General features: G+C 45.1%; 1 protein-coding gene across 7 annotated transcripts in view; it reads left to right on the top strand.

Moving 5' to 3' along the window:
- The window catches only part of PPFIBP1 (PPFIA binding protein 1), a 119580-nt gene extending 104809 nt beyond the window's left edge, over positions 1-14771 (top strand). For all 7 annotated transcript variants that reach the window (XM_037390657.1, XM_037390659.1, XM_037390658.1 and 4 more), the window contains 11 exons: positions 361-502; positions 783-911; positions 1597-1747; positions 2985-3096; positions 3241-3329; positions 8040-8162; positions 8972-9097; positions 9947-10135; positions 10689-10868; positions 11228-11293; positions 12044-14771. In XM_037390657.1, the coding sequence (XP_037246554.1) occupies positions 361-502; positions 783-911; positions 1597-1747; positions 2985-3096; positions 3241-3329; positions 8040-8162; positions 8972-9097; positions 9947-10135; positions 10689-10868; positions 11228-11293; positions 12044-12130 (1394 nt within the window). In that variant the 3' untranslated portion in view covers positions 12131-14771. The remainder of the gene's footprint in view (positions 1-360; positions 503-782; positions 912-1596; positions 1748-2984; positions 3097-3240; positions 3330-8039; positions 8163-8971; positions 9098-9946; positions 10136-10688; positions 10869-11227; positions 11294-12043) is intronic.
- The last annotated feature ends 1238 nt before the right edge of the window (positions 14772-16009 follow it).

Below are 16009 nucleotides of genomic sequence, written 5' to 3' on the forward strand. Positions count from 1 at the left end.
GCCACAGCGCTGAATTGTTTCTGGGCATCCACATGCCTCAGCTCTGTCTGTGAAAGGACTGTAGGAGCATTCCCCAGGGAAGAGTAAACCTGAGGTTTAATTCAGTGATTGATTCACAAGGTGGTTTTTGCCCATCTTGGATGCAAGGCACTTAACTGCTGCAGAGCACTGCCTTGGAGTATTCCCAGTCAGGTCCATGAAGGAGGAACATGTTTCTCCTGGATTTTCCCATCCCTGTTTGCCCCATTTTCTTACCGTGGTGGCTCTCTATAATTCTAGCAAGAGTTATTCCCAAGTTCAGGAGTGTGTCTGTGCAGTCGTGTGTAAGTGGGTCTTGATGGGGCTTTTGTTTTGCAATAGCTGAAACAGAGAAGGGATCTGCAGATCACCTGGATCTGGCTGGCTTGCCCCCTCGCCCAAAAGAAACTGATAGTCTACAGATGACACCACCTTCTCCGGATTCCAAGAAGAAGGCCAGGGGGATCAAGAAGTTATTTGGAAAGTAAGTAAAAGATGAGAAATGACCATTCTCCAGAGCTGGGGCTTGCACAGGGGTTTGCTGGGAATACATCTTCCCTTTTTCCCCCTCCAACCTGTGGCTCCATGGTTTACTGTCTCATGAGCAGGAGCCAGTGTGCCATTTGAGAGCGAACAGCAGGTCAGTAGCAGGTAGAAGAACAGCTACAAACCCTGTTAGGAGATCTTGCTTGTATCGGTTGCAGTGACAGCAGCGTGCCTTTTCTTCAGCCAGAAAATGAATATGCTTTCTTCCTTTAAACTAGACTTAAAAGAAGTCAGTCTACCACCTTCAATCCAGATGACATGTCAGAGACGGAGTTCAAAAGAGGAGGGACAAGAGCAACGGCGGGGCCACGACTGGGCTGGTCTCGAGACCTGGGGCAGTCTCACAAGTAAGACGAGTGGTGCCACGTGTGCTGGTGCTTGCCTTCCCGACAGCTCTGGTCAAGCATAGGGTCCAAAGGATAAGTGCAGTGCCAAGATGAAATGCCCCCTCTCCTGGCAAGTGGAAACAGGTGGCTCCCAGGCCATTCACTCCTGTGAGAGATGGTCTTTGCAGAGTTGAGGTGCGTTGGGTGGTGTGGTGATGCTGCTGAGCAGAGCCTGCCTTGCTCACAGCTTCACAGGCTGCAGCCCTGAGGCTGTGTGGAGCAGAAGCAGGGTGCGAGCCCTCGCCTGGCAGTGACAGATACTACTCCGGTACATTCCTTGCTGCATTTCTGGGTATTAAAAGCTAAAGTGAAACATTATGATCCCAGTTCAGCATTTTAGCCACTCAGGTGGCAGAAGTGGTTGTTTTCAGTAGTATTAACAGACCATGTTTATTGTGATCGTGGCAGGAGATCAGCAGCTGTCCGCAGTTCATGGTGCTCACGGTTCAGAAGTAGAGAAACCCTCTTCCTTGGGAGGCTCACCTAATAGCCAGCTATGATGCACATTTTCCCCCACCAAGATTGTCCCAACTCCCACAAAAAACTCATGGATTGGGCTTAGGGTTTGGCTTTCTTATTATATATGGGAAAAGGAGATTTGAGGCACGGGATTTATCAGTCTTTTTTTTGGTAAAATCTTCTGTAGTGAGCTGGACATGCCATTCGCAAAGTGGACAAAGGAGCAGGTTTGCAACTGGCTCCAGGACCAAGGGCTAGGCTCTTACATGAGTAACGGCAAACACTGGATACTGTCTGGGCAAACACTTCTCCAGGCTTCTCAGCAGGATCTGGAAAAGGTGAGAAATACTGCAAACACTGCTTTCAGTTAAACGTACAAAAAAATTGCTGTTTCTGTGCGTGTAAATCATGGCTGTAAGGTGCACCCCGTAAAAATAAAGAAGTAAACAAGATGAATTTTTAAAATATTGTCATATGAAGTGATGCCAAACCCGTTTCTTTTTAGTTGAAGTTCCATAGAAATGTAATGCTGTGTACTGAAACTAATAATTACACCTATGTGATTTAACTTCATTAAGCATGGCCATAGCAATCGGCTGTGCTGCCTTCTAAAAATATGCACGAGAGTGCCTCATTATCATATGGGCTTGTAGCCCTGATTCATTAGCACTCATTTGTGGTACCGTTATCTTAGGTCTGTGTGAGAGGGTGTAAAAAGCTGCTGGTTTGGTCTGATTATATTTTCTGCCCGTTTTATACAAAGAGGAATGAGAATTTGGTACACACATGGTGATTAGTCTCTTTGTCTTAAATCGTTACAGAATTGTCTTTTTTCTACAACTAGAAACAGAAAAATAGTTGATTTGATTTATACTTTGAATCCACAGTATTTGCTAACATTTGAATGTTCAGCTTCTAAAAAAATCACTCTCCTCACCAAATAGTAAGCTTGTTTTCTCAATTAGGCTAATTCAAAGTTGGTAGTTACACTACAACTGGAATAAGAAAAGTGTGATATGAACATAGTGGCTTGCAATAGTGTTAGAGTGTATAGTGCTGCCATAGAGGTAACATTACCTAGCAAGCACTGGTGAAAAGTATATGGGATTGAAGAGATCCTGGAATGGCTGCACTTGCAAGTAAACTGGGAAAGTGTTATGCATTTGGAAGCAGTAATAAATTTCAGTAATTCCTGGGACCTTCATATGCTCTTAACTAAACAATTCTTTCAACCTTACCTGCCAAAGTGGGAGGGAGGGAAGTAATCCCATCAAGTATTTTTCGGAATGCTAATATGATTTATATTGTGGGATTTTTTTAACCTGGTATGAGAATATCATGACTGACATTTTCATACAGTTTGTAATCCACCACATTTTGAAATTAATCCACCACTTCCCTAGTGCTGCACATGTGCTAAAATGATGCTGATACTCAGCAAATAGAAAATACACCTGCCAAGTCACTAGCAACTGCTGTGTACAGTGTGACTCAATGAAACCATTTGTAGTTCAGCAGAGGGAGAAATAAAATACAGTATTGTCTCTAGGTTGGCTGCTTTCCTTCCTTTCACAGGAGCTTGGGATAAAGCACCCATTGCATCGGAAGAAGCTTCAGCTTGCTCTGCAGGCACTCGGATCTGAAGAGGAAAACAATCATGGAAAACTGGATTACCACTGGGTTACCAGTAAGATTTTATTACATGCTGAAGACCAACTTTAGATAGGGCTCCTAATCATGGCTAATTTGGGGCTCAGAGAATGAGAAGAAAACTAACTGGTGCTAGGTAACTTGGCTACCAGACTAACATGATTGTGTGTCTCTGCCTTAGGGTGGCTGGATGACATTGGCCTCCCCCAGTATAAGACCCAGTTTGATGAAGGAAAGGTGGATGGCCGAATGCTGCATTACATGAGCGTGGTGAGTAAATGGCTTTTCTTTTCCTGACATCTTTTTCATGTTCTTAGTTTCTCTCCACTTTAATGCACACTGATGTACCTCCGGATAGCTCACTAAAGACCAGGTGAGACTAGAGAGAGAACTGCTTTCACTGCGCCTATTGCTGCAGCTGCATTGATAATAAATTAATGTAACGCCCTCCAACTTCATCCCAGCCTTCGTGTTCCTCCTGCTCCCTTTGGGTCAGTTCGCCAGCGACAGCAACCTTTTTTGCACCCCAGGGCACAAGCAGCTGTGCCCTGCCATGTGCCTCGGTGAACAGCCTTCTCCCCTTCCCATGTTCACCTCCTCTCAGCTGCCCCCAAGCCTTTCCTGGCAGCAGCCCTGGCCCCAAACGCGCTCCCTGCCCCTGCTCTGTGGAGGGGAAGAGGGGTCCAGGCAGCAGCTGACCCCAAGAGACAGATGGCTCTGGCTGGGGAAGAGGCACCACCATTGCCAACTCTCCCTCAGCCCTCCTGGGGCAGCGGCCACTGGCCAAACCCCGGCTGGCCCCATGAGTGGGGGCTCTGTGGCTGCTCAGACAGCTCTTGTGTTGCAGCCAGCCATTCTCGTGTCCATCCAGGGAGAGCAGAACCAGTCTTAGGGGATCCAGTGTCCACAAGGAGCCAGAGAGCTGGATCACAGCTATCGGGCTTGTAGCTTCCTCGAGCAGAAGGTCAGCACCTTCTGGAGGCTGGCTGACCGTCTGTGCATTACTCTGGGACTGTTAAAAGTTTTAAAGAGGAACATAAAAGGGCCACATGGTTGCTGTCTCCACATGTCAGTTTTGCCCCAGATGACTGAATGTACTGAAAGTAAGCTAAGGTTGGAGCTTACTCGCTTTTGCAGCATCGCAGAGGCTACGCCTCTGCACACGTAGTGTACCAAAAGTACAGACTTCTCTCCAACAGCTAAACATCTCATGTGTCTCATGGGACTTTCTCATGGGACAATAATTTCAAATCTGTTGAATTGTTCATAAATTGGGTCTTCACATTTTCTGGGTGATTGTAGGGAGAAGGCTGAGGGGAGGTCAGAGTGTCAGAGACATCACTACCCCAAAAAGGACATGCCAAAATGCTGTACTTGTCTGTGGGCTCCACTGCAGTGTTTAAAGAACCCTTTGAAACCGTAGTGGCTGTCCTGTGTTAAGCAAAAGCTGTAACCGATAGAAGACAGAAGCTCTGATACTACTACTCACCTGCAAGTTATTTCCTATATTCTTTTCAGCTTTAAAAGATACTATCTTAAGGTGGAAGAGCTAACAGGCTCACGCACGAGAAATGGGCAGTCTTGTGCTTAACAGCTGTGCATGACACTGGTGTGCTCAGGCAGTGTTTGCAAATACACAGAAGTGTGCAAAATCTGTGGTCACAGTTCATGCAGCTGGGCCTTTGCTGTTAATTAACTAATAGAGGTAGGTGGAAATTTTTTCTTCAGTGAGCAAACATTCGGTCTACTTACCTATTCATGGGGATGTTCAGGTGAATAAAACCCAAGCAATTTCCTTTGAAGAAAATTGCAGTTTTAAGAGCTAGCTTGTTTGAAAACAGGCTACATTTAGTAGCTTTTAGTTGAAGCCAACCCAGCAGGTTTCCTTTGTGTCGTGTTTCAGGTGAGATGAGGTAAGATCTTTGTTCGTCTCTGTGGAGACACAGATGCAAACTAAGCAGCGCTAATATTAATCTCTTCTGTATAACAAAGTTGAAATCAATCACGCTCCTGTTCTCTCACAAGCCATGCCATGGACAGAGTAAAAGTTACCCTTTTATGCCCCATTTGCATGTATTTTGTATAGGCTTTACAACAGCACCAGGAGGAAGCCTAGGGTTGATCCACTGAACTCTCCTCCTCTGAGACAAGCACAGTGCTGCTGAGGAACCGCAGCCGCTGCCCGGGACTGACCTGCCTTGGCTACCTGGCGTGACTTTGCTGTTGAGTCCATTTCGGTCAAATGTTAAATACTGCTTATGTAGTGGGGCTTGGCGTTTGTTTCCTTTGGTGTTTCAAGGCCAGACATTAATATAAAAGCAGGAAGCAGTTTCTGTCTTCTGCTTCTTAAGTCTCGGTGATCTGATGCCAGTAGGCTCCGTTGACCTTGATCTTGTGTTGAGAGACTTTACTACCACGGTGTTAACTGAACGGGGATTGAACGCAGATAAGACGCAGCACAGGCTGTAATGTAAGGGGACTTGTATTATTCAACAGTCGGTCTTTTTTGTATTAAAAAAAAAAGTAATAGGTGAACAGAGGAGAGATTCATAGCAGGAGCTTCGCCTTTTAAATAAATATTCTTCCTGTCAATTCCCTTTAATTGTAGATCACTGGGGATATTTTTCAACAGATTTTGACCATAAAATTATAACAGATTCAGTGTAAACGACCAACTAAATACAGCTGTATGCAAAGTATGAAAGAAATACTTTTTAAAATCTTGTGAAGTTACTCTGACTCAAAATAAATAATAGCAAATATTTATTATTTTATAATAAATTAGAAAACATGACATAGAAACTCTAGTCTTAGATTCATCATAAGGTTAGCTGAACGCAGTGAAATGTTTGGGTAAACGAAGAATCTATTCTTAAATATTCTGGCAAAATAAAATCCATAAGTAATACTAAAACATTCTAAGCCAGATTAATCTTGGCACAAGGATGCATAAATTTGTTGAAGTCAGCCAACTTGCACCAGCAGAGAATTGGACTTTGAGACACTTAATGGCACAGTTAGGACTGATTTACAACTGAACTTCAGCAGGAGTGCAAGTCTCCAGCACGTGACCAAGTTGCAGTGCAGGGGAGGTTTTTCTTCTGTAGCGCTGCTCTGGAGCTACAGCCACAGCCAGTGAGCTGGGAAGTCTAGCCAGGCCTGTCACATACTCCTCCTTTTCATGGCTTGGCTCCCTAAATGAGAGAGAATATGATTATTTTGGTTTTGAAATGCTGAATTTTGGGGCTATACGTTGGAATGAAATGAGAGGTGGGCAAAATGTGACACCTTCTGCATTGCATGTATTGCAAACCAGTCAGCACGTCAGGGGGTTGGGTAGCACCAGCAGCCTTTTTTAACCTGTGAGCCTAATCTAAACCTTCTGTCTCCTTCGGCATTGTCCACGTGTCCTGTGAGTTGAGCCCCCTTGGGTGCCAGAAGGCTCTGTCTCACCCCTCCTCGGTGGTTTGAAGGAGCCCCGAGTACAAGAGGGAGAAAAGGGAGCTTTAATGGAGCCGAAGCAAAACTCCTGCTTGCTACTGTAGTCACAAAGGGAGGAACTAATTTCTCCCAGCTCCTGACATCTAAAAGCTACCTGTTCAGCCAGAGGCGGTTGGCTGTGCCCTGTGGCCAGTGCAGAGAGAGGGGTGCTGTGAGGCACCATCTCTTTCCTTGGCATTGCACGAACTGACACTTTCCATAGGCACTGGTAGGAGCCTAAACAGCTCGTCTGTGTGAGCTATAAAATAAGTGCCTCATGAGATGAATGTTTAAGTAAAAAAAATTGCAAGGATTGAGCTATTGGAGAAGGAACCAGCTGCTTTTGTCGGTATCACCAGAGGCTGAGAGGAGGCCTTACCTCTCTGCAGCTGCCTGAAAGGAGGTTGTAGCGAGGTGGTTGTTGGTCTCTTCTCCCAGGTGAAAGGATGAGAGGAAACAGCCTCAAGTTGCACCAGAGAGGGTTTAGATTGGTTATTGGGGAAAATGTCTTCACTGGAATGTTGTCAGGCATTGGAACAGGCTGCCCGGGGAGGTGGTTGAGTCACCATCCCTGGAGGTATTTAAAAGACGTGTAGATGTGGTGCTTAGGGACGTGGTTTAGTGGGGGACTTGGCAGTGCTGGGTTAACGGTTGGACTCAATGATCTTAAAGGTCTTCTCCAACCCAAATGATTCCATGGTTGTAGGGTGCATTGCAGGGGAGGAGTGTGGCTGTGCCTTCGCAGGCTCTTGCCCTGTGACATGTGAGAAGTGGCTCATTCCACGCTGAAGATGGTGTGGTGTAACAGCACTGCCAGGCTGCCCGTGTGTCCAGTGTGCTCCCTTGGCACACGAGGGAGAATTGGCACTCCTGGGCAACCTGCTGCCCTTCCCTTGAACCACAGCAGGTGCCTGTGCAAGGTAGGAGCTACACAAGGATCGTGAGATGGGGCCAAGGAGCCTTAAGGTGAACTTCTCCGCAGCCCTGGGTAGGGTCACCTTGTCCATCGTTCCATCACTTGTGACAACCGTTTTGAAAAATGTTTATCATTTGCAGTTGTGGTCAATTTTCAGGGTAATTTATTGTTCTCAGTTAAACTCTTAGCTGGATGTTTGTGGTGTTAAAACTTTCGGCAGGATTAAATACAAATGCCAAGTGAGTCTAATGCGGTGTCTGGAAAGCTGTCCTGGCTTTGATCGGATTGCTTGAGGATGTGTCACCTCACCCTCTCCGCTCTTCATTACCCCAGGTTTCTCATACTAAGTTCTGTTCCCTGTGTGAAGAACACTGCCCAGGAGCTAGTGCAGTGCAACATGGGAAGCTTTTATTTTAGGACAGATGGTTTAACATTAATCATGTGTCTCGTGTATTAAAATCTTACCCTGGAATGTGTCAGGTGTGCCATTTTAAGCCAACATCCGAAACAGTCTCCTCCAGTCAGGTGCTGGTTCCACCAGTAAGTACATCTATGTTCTTTGACTCCCCTTTCCTCTTCAACAGGATGACTTGCTGTCCTTGAAAGTTGTCAGTGTCCTCCACCACCTCAGCATCAAAAGAGCCATTCAGGTTTTGAGAATAAATAACTTTGAGCCCAACTGTCTGCGCAGGAGGCCATCTGACGAGGTACTGCTTTAAGGTGAAGCTGTGAAAAGGAATCCTCTAGGGTTTTTTCCTTGGTGTTTCTGATTATTCCTGCTCTGTCTTCTCCTTCCCATTTCGTTCGGTTTCATTTTTGGTTTCCTTTTCCTCATATTGTTCTTCCAGTCTCATGCTCTGCCATCACTACCTGGAACACCACTTTCTTTCCTCCACCTGCTGTGGCCCCAGACTCAAGTCCCCCTTTGCCAAGTATCCTACGTTTTAGCCAACAGCTGGCTGTTTTCTTTGATGTGCTGTCTGGACCATAAATCATCTTCAACACTGAGTTCCATGACCACTTCTTACTAAGAGTCTTATGTAACTTTCTGGAAAATTGATGGCTGTCTCAAAATTTTCTGTGTAAAAGGAGTTTGGCCCTGTTACCAGATGGGAGACTGCCATCAGTTCGTTTTGGAAGCAGCGTACGCTGCGTAGGGCAATGGATGATGAAGCAACCCAGACTCTTGGATTTAGATTCACAATGTGTATCTGCAAAAAAAGCACAGCAGCTTATGGAGCTAACTGAATTTTCAGTTCTGCTGGTAGAAACTGCAGGTAGTCCTAGTGCACAGCAGGATAATCAAATGACATGAAGCATAATACAGACCTGCCCACTGTCCAGACCCATCTCCATGTTGGTATTGCTGCAAGATAGCAATCCAAAAAGCTTTTTTATCCAGTTCCAAAGTGGACTTGCATTCATTAAGGGCAGGAGAGGTTTGTTTCAGTAGTGATTGGGGCTGGGACAGCTGAGCTGGAAAGTCTTCTTAACTGCGTGTTCCTCCTGTTCACAGAATAACGTCACACCTTCCGAGGTCACCCAGTGGACCAACCATCGCGTGATGGAGTGGTTACGCTCCGTTGATCTGGCAGAGTACGCACCTAACCTGCGGGGCAGCGGTGTGCATGGGGGACTGATGGTAAGGCGTTAGGCTGGCCTGTTCCATTTTATGGAAAAAACCCCCAAAAAAACGGCTGGGAATCACTAGAGCAAAGTTCTGACACCTTTGCTGCACACACCTTATCTTATTCTGCTTAGTAAGAAGTCGCTATCAAAATTTATTACTCCGTAGTTCAAAGGACATGAACTTCTTGGGCAGGATTAGTGTGGGCAGCAATGGGTTTCATTATCTATATTCCACTCAGGATTTAACGTACGTATGGTGTTCACCTCCTGTTCCACAATGAAGTACACTGCCATCGTGCTGTTAAACAGCCACCGTCTTCCTTCCTAGACCTGGATACGTGTTTTATTTTGTGAAGAAGGCTTGTTACTTTTGTAAAACTTGTGATTTCAATGTCCAGCTGGGATTGTTTTCAATTGTTACAGCATCAAATACTCCAGACAAGAGACTTAACACTTGCAGAAATTCGTTGTGGCGATTGAGAGGTATATCCCTGCCCAAAACATTTAATGTCTGTTTATTTTCCATCATTTCCAAGGCTGTGTTTTCCAGAATTGAAGAGGATGGTTGGTAAACATTTTGTGGCAGCTTCACACATTAAAAGAGTTAAGCGTGGATTTATCTGTTCCTTTCTTACCTGTCAATATGTTTCTACTTACAATTCCAGAAGGAAAGCCTGGTAGTGGTTTATGAATCCTTCAACTAGTTAACTCTCTTTTCTCCCTCTTTGTTGTACGTTTCCTCTAAAACACAAACAAAAACCCCAAAACAACCTTAGGAAGTGACCAAGATAGGCATGCCTGATGAAGTCTTTGAGAGCTCATCAGACAGTACTGGCTTCAGCTGGATTCTCTGTGTTAATAGGTTTTGGAGCCTCGTTTCAATGTAGAAACCATGGCACAGCTGCTGAACATCCCACCGAACAAGACACTATTGAGACGGCACTTGGCAACTCATTTCAACCTCCTCATCGGGCAAGAGGCCCAGCAGCAGAAACGTGAAGCCATGGAGTCCCCAGACTACGTCCTCCTAACAGCAACTGCCAAAGTAAAGGTTGGTCACTTGTTCTGGGTCAGTGTGTCAGCTTACAGGCCGACATTTGAATCTCCAGTGTGCTGGTTTTAGCCACGTTTGGAGGGCAGTTCGGTAAGGTCTGAGAAGGGGAGCTTACTGCTAATGAAAGAAGCACGAGAGCAGGACTCGGCACAGATGGGTTTGACACTTGTGTCTGCCATGAACGCACCACATCTCAGCCTCTTATGTGCACGGACAAGAGGTAGCACTCATGTGTTGTCCTTCTGTCTGTTCTATAAGGTATTTAGGAGGGAGACTGTCTCTTATGGTTTGTATGCTCATGGTTTAATGCAGTAGGGTTCTGATCACATTTGGGATCCTTTAAATGGTGGTGTCTTAATGGTAGAATGAGGGGACACATCTTGTCCATTCAGATGCAATTATCGTGAAATACAGCTACTCAGAAGGTCTTTGTTGAGGAGAGCAGTGGGGGTTTGACCCTTCATCACTGAAATACCAGTGCGAGGGTAAGCAACCTGTTGATTCTTTGCTGATTCTCTAACTTCTTGTCAATTTTCTCTCCACTTGTAAGCCAAAGAAACTTGCCTTCAGCAATTTTGGGAGCCTGAGGAAGAAGAAGCAAGATGATGTGGAAGAGTATGTGTGTCCTATGGAGCTGGGGCGGGCATCTGGAAGTGGGACAAAGAAGGGTTTTAAGCCTGGCCTGGATATCCGAGTATATGACGATGATGATTTGGACAGACTGGAGCAGGTAAGCCCATTTGAGCAGTTTGGACTCTTTGACTGTGCTGTCAGGTTTGGTGGAAAACTTTCCTTTCCCCAGGGAAGCCTTCTGTCTGCTTTGGCCTGTGAAGGTCCTGACTTCCTGCAGTCGCACAGCATTACTAACAAAGGTCTCTCAGCCCAAGGAGGTTCAAGCTGTGAATGCAGCCTTTTTAGGACCTACTCTGCCATAACTGTTTTCTCCCAAAATGTCACGCTCCTCCCTTGCTCTGATCATGTCAGCTGTAATCAAGCAGTTCCATTATGTGCTGCACTTAATTGCCACTCTCCCATGGCATACAATGAATTTATTATTGATTTATTATTCATTATCTGGTTTTTTTATAGATGGAAGATTCAGAAGGGACAGTGAGGCAAATAGGAGCGTTTTCTGAAGGCATCAACAACTTGACTGTAAGGCTTGAAAGTGGGGTCTGTGGAATAAGGTCTCTGTGAGATGGGTGTAAACCCCTTCCCAGTTGCCACTATTAAGTAGCGATGCTGTGTAATACAAATACACCGAGTACAACTTCTCTTCGCTATTACTGACTCTGTCAAGCAGCTGAGTTTTGTAGTTTTGGGGGCAGTTGCTTTGACAGATTCCAGTGCATAGCAGGACCTAGTCTTTGGATAGCGGGAAGTGCCACTGGTCTCTGAGGGCTAAAGTATATAAAACACTGTGCACATTATAGGTGTAGCAAAGCCTTATCAGAACTTATCAGAACAGTTGAGGTCCTTTGGTTTTTGTATGGGGACAGAGAGGAAAGGGAAAAGAGAAGGAAGATCCCTGCCTGTTCCCGCAGCAGGGAGCAGTGGCCCATGGTTGCCAGCTCTCCTTGCTGACCCCTGGGGAGGGCAGAGGACGTGGCATCTGGCTCTAGGCTAGCGGGTTGCCCTTGGGTGGTGAGCTCCAGCTGGGGTTCACAGTGCATTTTCTGGGTGGGAGCCCAGCCACAGCCTGTGCTTCCCGAGCTGTTAGGGCTAGCAGACAGCACTGAGCTGGTTTGTCACTAGTGTGAATGAAAAACATCCTCAGCAGAACGAAGCAGTGGCTGGCAGGGCTGACAGCGGTGTTTGCTGCCAGGCACAGGGCTGGACCATCCTGGGTTCCTGATCTCAGTTGTGAGGGCCTGAACCTTGACTCTTCCCTCCTTTCCTTTCTAGCACATGTTGAAAGAAGATGAAATGTTTAAAGACTTTGCAACTCGCTCTCCTAGCACCAGTATAACAGATGAGGACTCTAACGTGTGACAGTAACCACCAGGCACTGACAAAGGTTCACTTCTCTATGTGCAAGAAACGTCATCATTACACGTGACGGGCAGCAAATCATGTACATTACATTGCTCTTGCTTCTGTTTGTTAGAAGTAACATTGGCAGGCACAGAGATTTAAAAAAAAAAAAAAAAAAGGGCAGGAAAAAAAAAAAGGTGCCTACTCTAAAGTTGCCATAAGAAACACCCAGACACTGGTGAATGGTAATTGTTTTTACTATATTTAATGTACAAACTGGTGATATGTTTCAGTGTTGCATTTAAATGTACGTGGTATGATAGTGCTCCTTTTGCTTATTCACAGCCTCAGATAACCCTTTATACTGTTTCAAAATAACAGATGATTTTAGGTAGAAGTATTGCATCTGTAGATATCATGCATCAGCTTTCTCTAGGCTTTCAGCTGAAAAAAGACATTACTGCTCTTTTCCAAGTGCATTTGTTTGGCACAAATACCAGTTCTGCCCTTCCTACAGTATCCAATGTAGGATTTTAGTCATCCATGCCATGCATAAACCTCTGGTAGTTCTTGACTGTTGCTCTTATTTTTATACTGTTTTATAAAAAAAAAAAAAAAAAGAAAAAGAAAAAAGAAGTGTATGAACTACGTATAAAAGCAAGAATTTAAATTTTCTGAGATAGAGTGATGGAAAGTCCAAGGTGTAGGGGAAGGGGAAAGGGTTGTAAAAAAATTATGCCAGTTTGCAGACCAGCTGGTTACTGGAAAAGGCAGGCTGACCTTTGGAACTGTTTGCTTTCATTGCTTTTTACTAAGTGCACAGTTTAATGATCTTCCATTTGGGATGAAACAATTACAAAGCACATTTCTTCTAGCAGTGACTCCTACGGAAACTGCACGTATTAAAACATCTTCTTTCTTGTTCCCAGCAGCAGTAGTTATAGCATTCAAACAAGGTTATTAAAACTTCTGTGACTTACAACTTAAAAAATTTCCTTAAAGTTGAGGGTACTCCCTGCGTATGGAAGGGATATTTCTGTGCTGTGACTAATGTAAAGATGATGTAGTTGCAAAAAGATAAAGTTATATAGAGAAATGTATAGGAAATATATTATTTCATAATATTAAACCTAAAGTGGGACTTTTCCTCCAAAATTCAAATATCAAACATGTTGCTCATCATTTTACCTTCTTAAAGTACAGCTCCTCTGCTTTTGAAGATCATCAGATTTTTAAAAATCCTAACTAGCCAGTGGAAATCTTTTTTCAGACTTTCAGTACCGCGAGGTGTCCTAGCCAAAAGCAAACAAAAAAAAAAGGAACTGTTTATTACAGTGGTTATGCGTATGGTGTTGAACATTGCATGTATTTTAGCACAATGGCATGAAGCTTCTTTGCTTTGTAAAGGCAAAAAAAGTACAGCTGGAATTGTTCCTTGCAGTGGTGTGTTGCTTTACCAAGCGTTTGTCACTCATTTCATTGCTCTCCTTGCTGGAAGTGAGATTGTTTCTGACACGTTGCTGGTGTGGTGCAAGGGATGTTAGATTGGCACAGACTTTGTGGTTATTCCTGAAACACTATTAACAAAGCTAGGAAAGGAAGAAACGTTCCTTCAGGGGCTCCCAAGGAGCTCCCATCAGATGTTGGGATAAGATTGGAGACATATTCTAGCATTATATTATTGTAACCTGATGAGCTATTACCAGCCTGGTTCTTTGAAGGATGTGCAGTGTAGGCTATTATATATGTACCAAGGTGAAAAATTTGATGTGGACTGGTTGTATTGTACATAATATCAGGTGCTGCTTTTTTCTCTTTATTAACTGGAGCCAGGCAAACAATCCATAATGTATACGTCAGAGAGTTTGTGCTGCTCACCTTTTGTCTACAAACAGATCGTAACTGGTGCTTTATTCAATGTTCCTGACTAATTCCTGTCTGCCAATAATTTGTGGCCACTTGTTTCTTCCTCTGCAGTCTTGGGGGTGTTTGAGCTATTTTATTCAGGCAGAGATAACATGTTTGTCACGCCTGCCATCAGCTTTAGGGTGCAGATGCTTGGGATGTGAATTCAGGGCTCTCTTTCTGTGGATACTCTGCATATGGTTATTATTTACATGTAAGCTAAACTTAAGACCCTGTTCTCCCTAATGCTGCAGAAGCACTGGGAAGACATGGGGCAGGCTTCTGAGCAGAAGTATTCTTCCAGGTTCACTCTCACTAGACACTGGCTAGTGAACATGACTTGTGATATTCACAGGGGAAGAAAAAAGGGGGCTAGCAACGCAACATTATGTGCTGAAATAGGCACAAACACTCTCTGGTTTCTCTTCAGTCCAGTGCTATTAGCAACCGTATCAACAATGGCAGATGATGGTTTATTTAAGTCCAGTGTGAGCAGCTTTCTGCTCTGAACAATCCTTCCCTGCGCTCACTGTTTGGAAGCCAGGTCATCCCCTTGCAGCTGCCTATCATCTGAACCTTGGTTGTTTTATGGGGGTGGAATATGAAAGCAAGTGATAAAGTCAGAAAGCTTACTGCACACGTGTGCACACAGTTGATACCACCGGGGTATTTTAATTTGTGCGTGTTTGAGGAGGGCAATGTAACTACTGTGTATTGCCATGTAAAATCCAATAAAGTCTGTGGAAAATGCAAAGTGTTTCTGGAAGCTGGTTCCTTTTTAATGTGTTGTCGTCTTTTCCTTTTTATTTTCCTAGGAAGCTCATTTTGTTCTGTTAAAAAGATGAAGGAGAAGGGGCAAAATCACCCATCTTTTGTGGACTCATTAGTTCATTTGTCGATAGTGCCTGCAGAAGGACTCAGCTGACAGCTAAGAAACCCAGCCCCGCTGCGCCCCGTGGCAGTGATGGGCTTGTGAGAAACGGGCACTGGCACGTGTGCAGGGGGCACCCGGGCAGCCCCACGCTGGCCCTGCAGGGGCTGCGGGGCAGGGGAGGGTGGTGGGAGGTGTTGGGCTGGTAGGGCAGCTGGCCAGCCCTGCAGCCCAGCTGGACAAGGGGGTAGGCACCTGCACCTCGTGGGCATGTATTATCCCTCGGCTCCTCCGGCTTCAAGCATTTGCAGGCGAATGTGGCTTGCTCCGTGGGGGATGTAGGTCTGCTCCTGTCCTGAGGAGGAGGAGGAGGGAAGAACGCTGCTAGGGACTAGAAGCTGCATGTCCGCGCTTGCACAGAAATACAGAGGGGACTCGAGCATCCAGGCGGGTGAAAAGCACCATCTAAAAAGTAGATGGACTTTTTAGATGTCAGTCTTTTAGACAGCCTTTTTAGCAGTCAGCCATGAGAGTCCACATTTGATGACTGTGCTGCTTTAGAGAGGTCGGCGCTGAGGCCCCCTGAGTTCAACTGCTATCCATCTGTATCGTGAGCTGCTTGGGCACCCGTCTCTCTGGTCCCAGGTGTCATTCCCCTCCTCATGCCTGTGGAGCCCTCAGCAGTCAGAGGTGCTCCAGCTACTTTGCCAACAGGAGCTGAGCTTCCCCAAAGTACTTTTTGTTGCTGGGGTGCAGGTACAGTTGATGTATCAATGTTTTGCCCAGTGTAGCCCAGATAATGTACCAGAAAACGCAGAACCCCTGTCTCATGACCTTAATTTCTGTGGTTTTATTCACCAGCCCAACATTTCAGTGGGAACCATGAGGATAAACACTTTGAAACCTAGAGTATAATAAACTTGGCTGTTTGTTTACAGTGATGAGGACAAGATAGATGTGTATCGCTCAAGAGCCTATGGAGGTTAAACCCAGCTTTTTTTCCGTTTGCTTAAATTACCTATATGCTTAGGAATGGAGAATTAATCCAGAATAACCTCTGGAATTACTCTTCTGATTCCCATCCACTAGGTATTGTTGCATCCTGGCTTTCCCTTCAGGAA

This window comes from Falco rusticolus, chromosome 5, assembly GCF_015220075.1.
Source record: "Falco rusticolus isolate bFalRus1 chromosome 5, bFalRus1.pri, whole genome shotgun sequence".
In the NCBI taxonomy this organism is placed as follows: domain Eukaryota; kingdom Metazoa; phylum Chordata; class Aves; order Falconiformes; family Falconidae; genus Falco; species Falco rusticolus.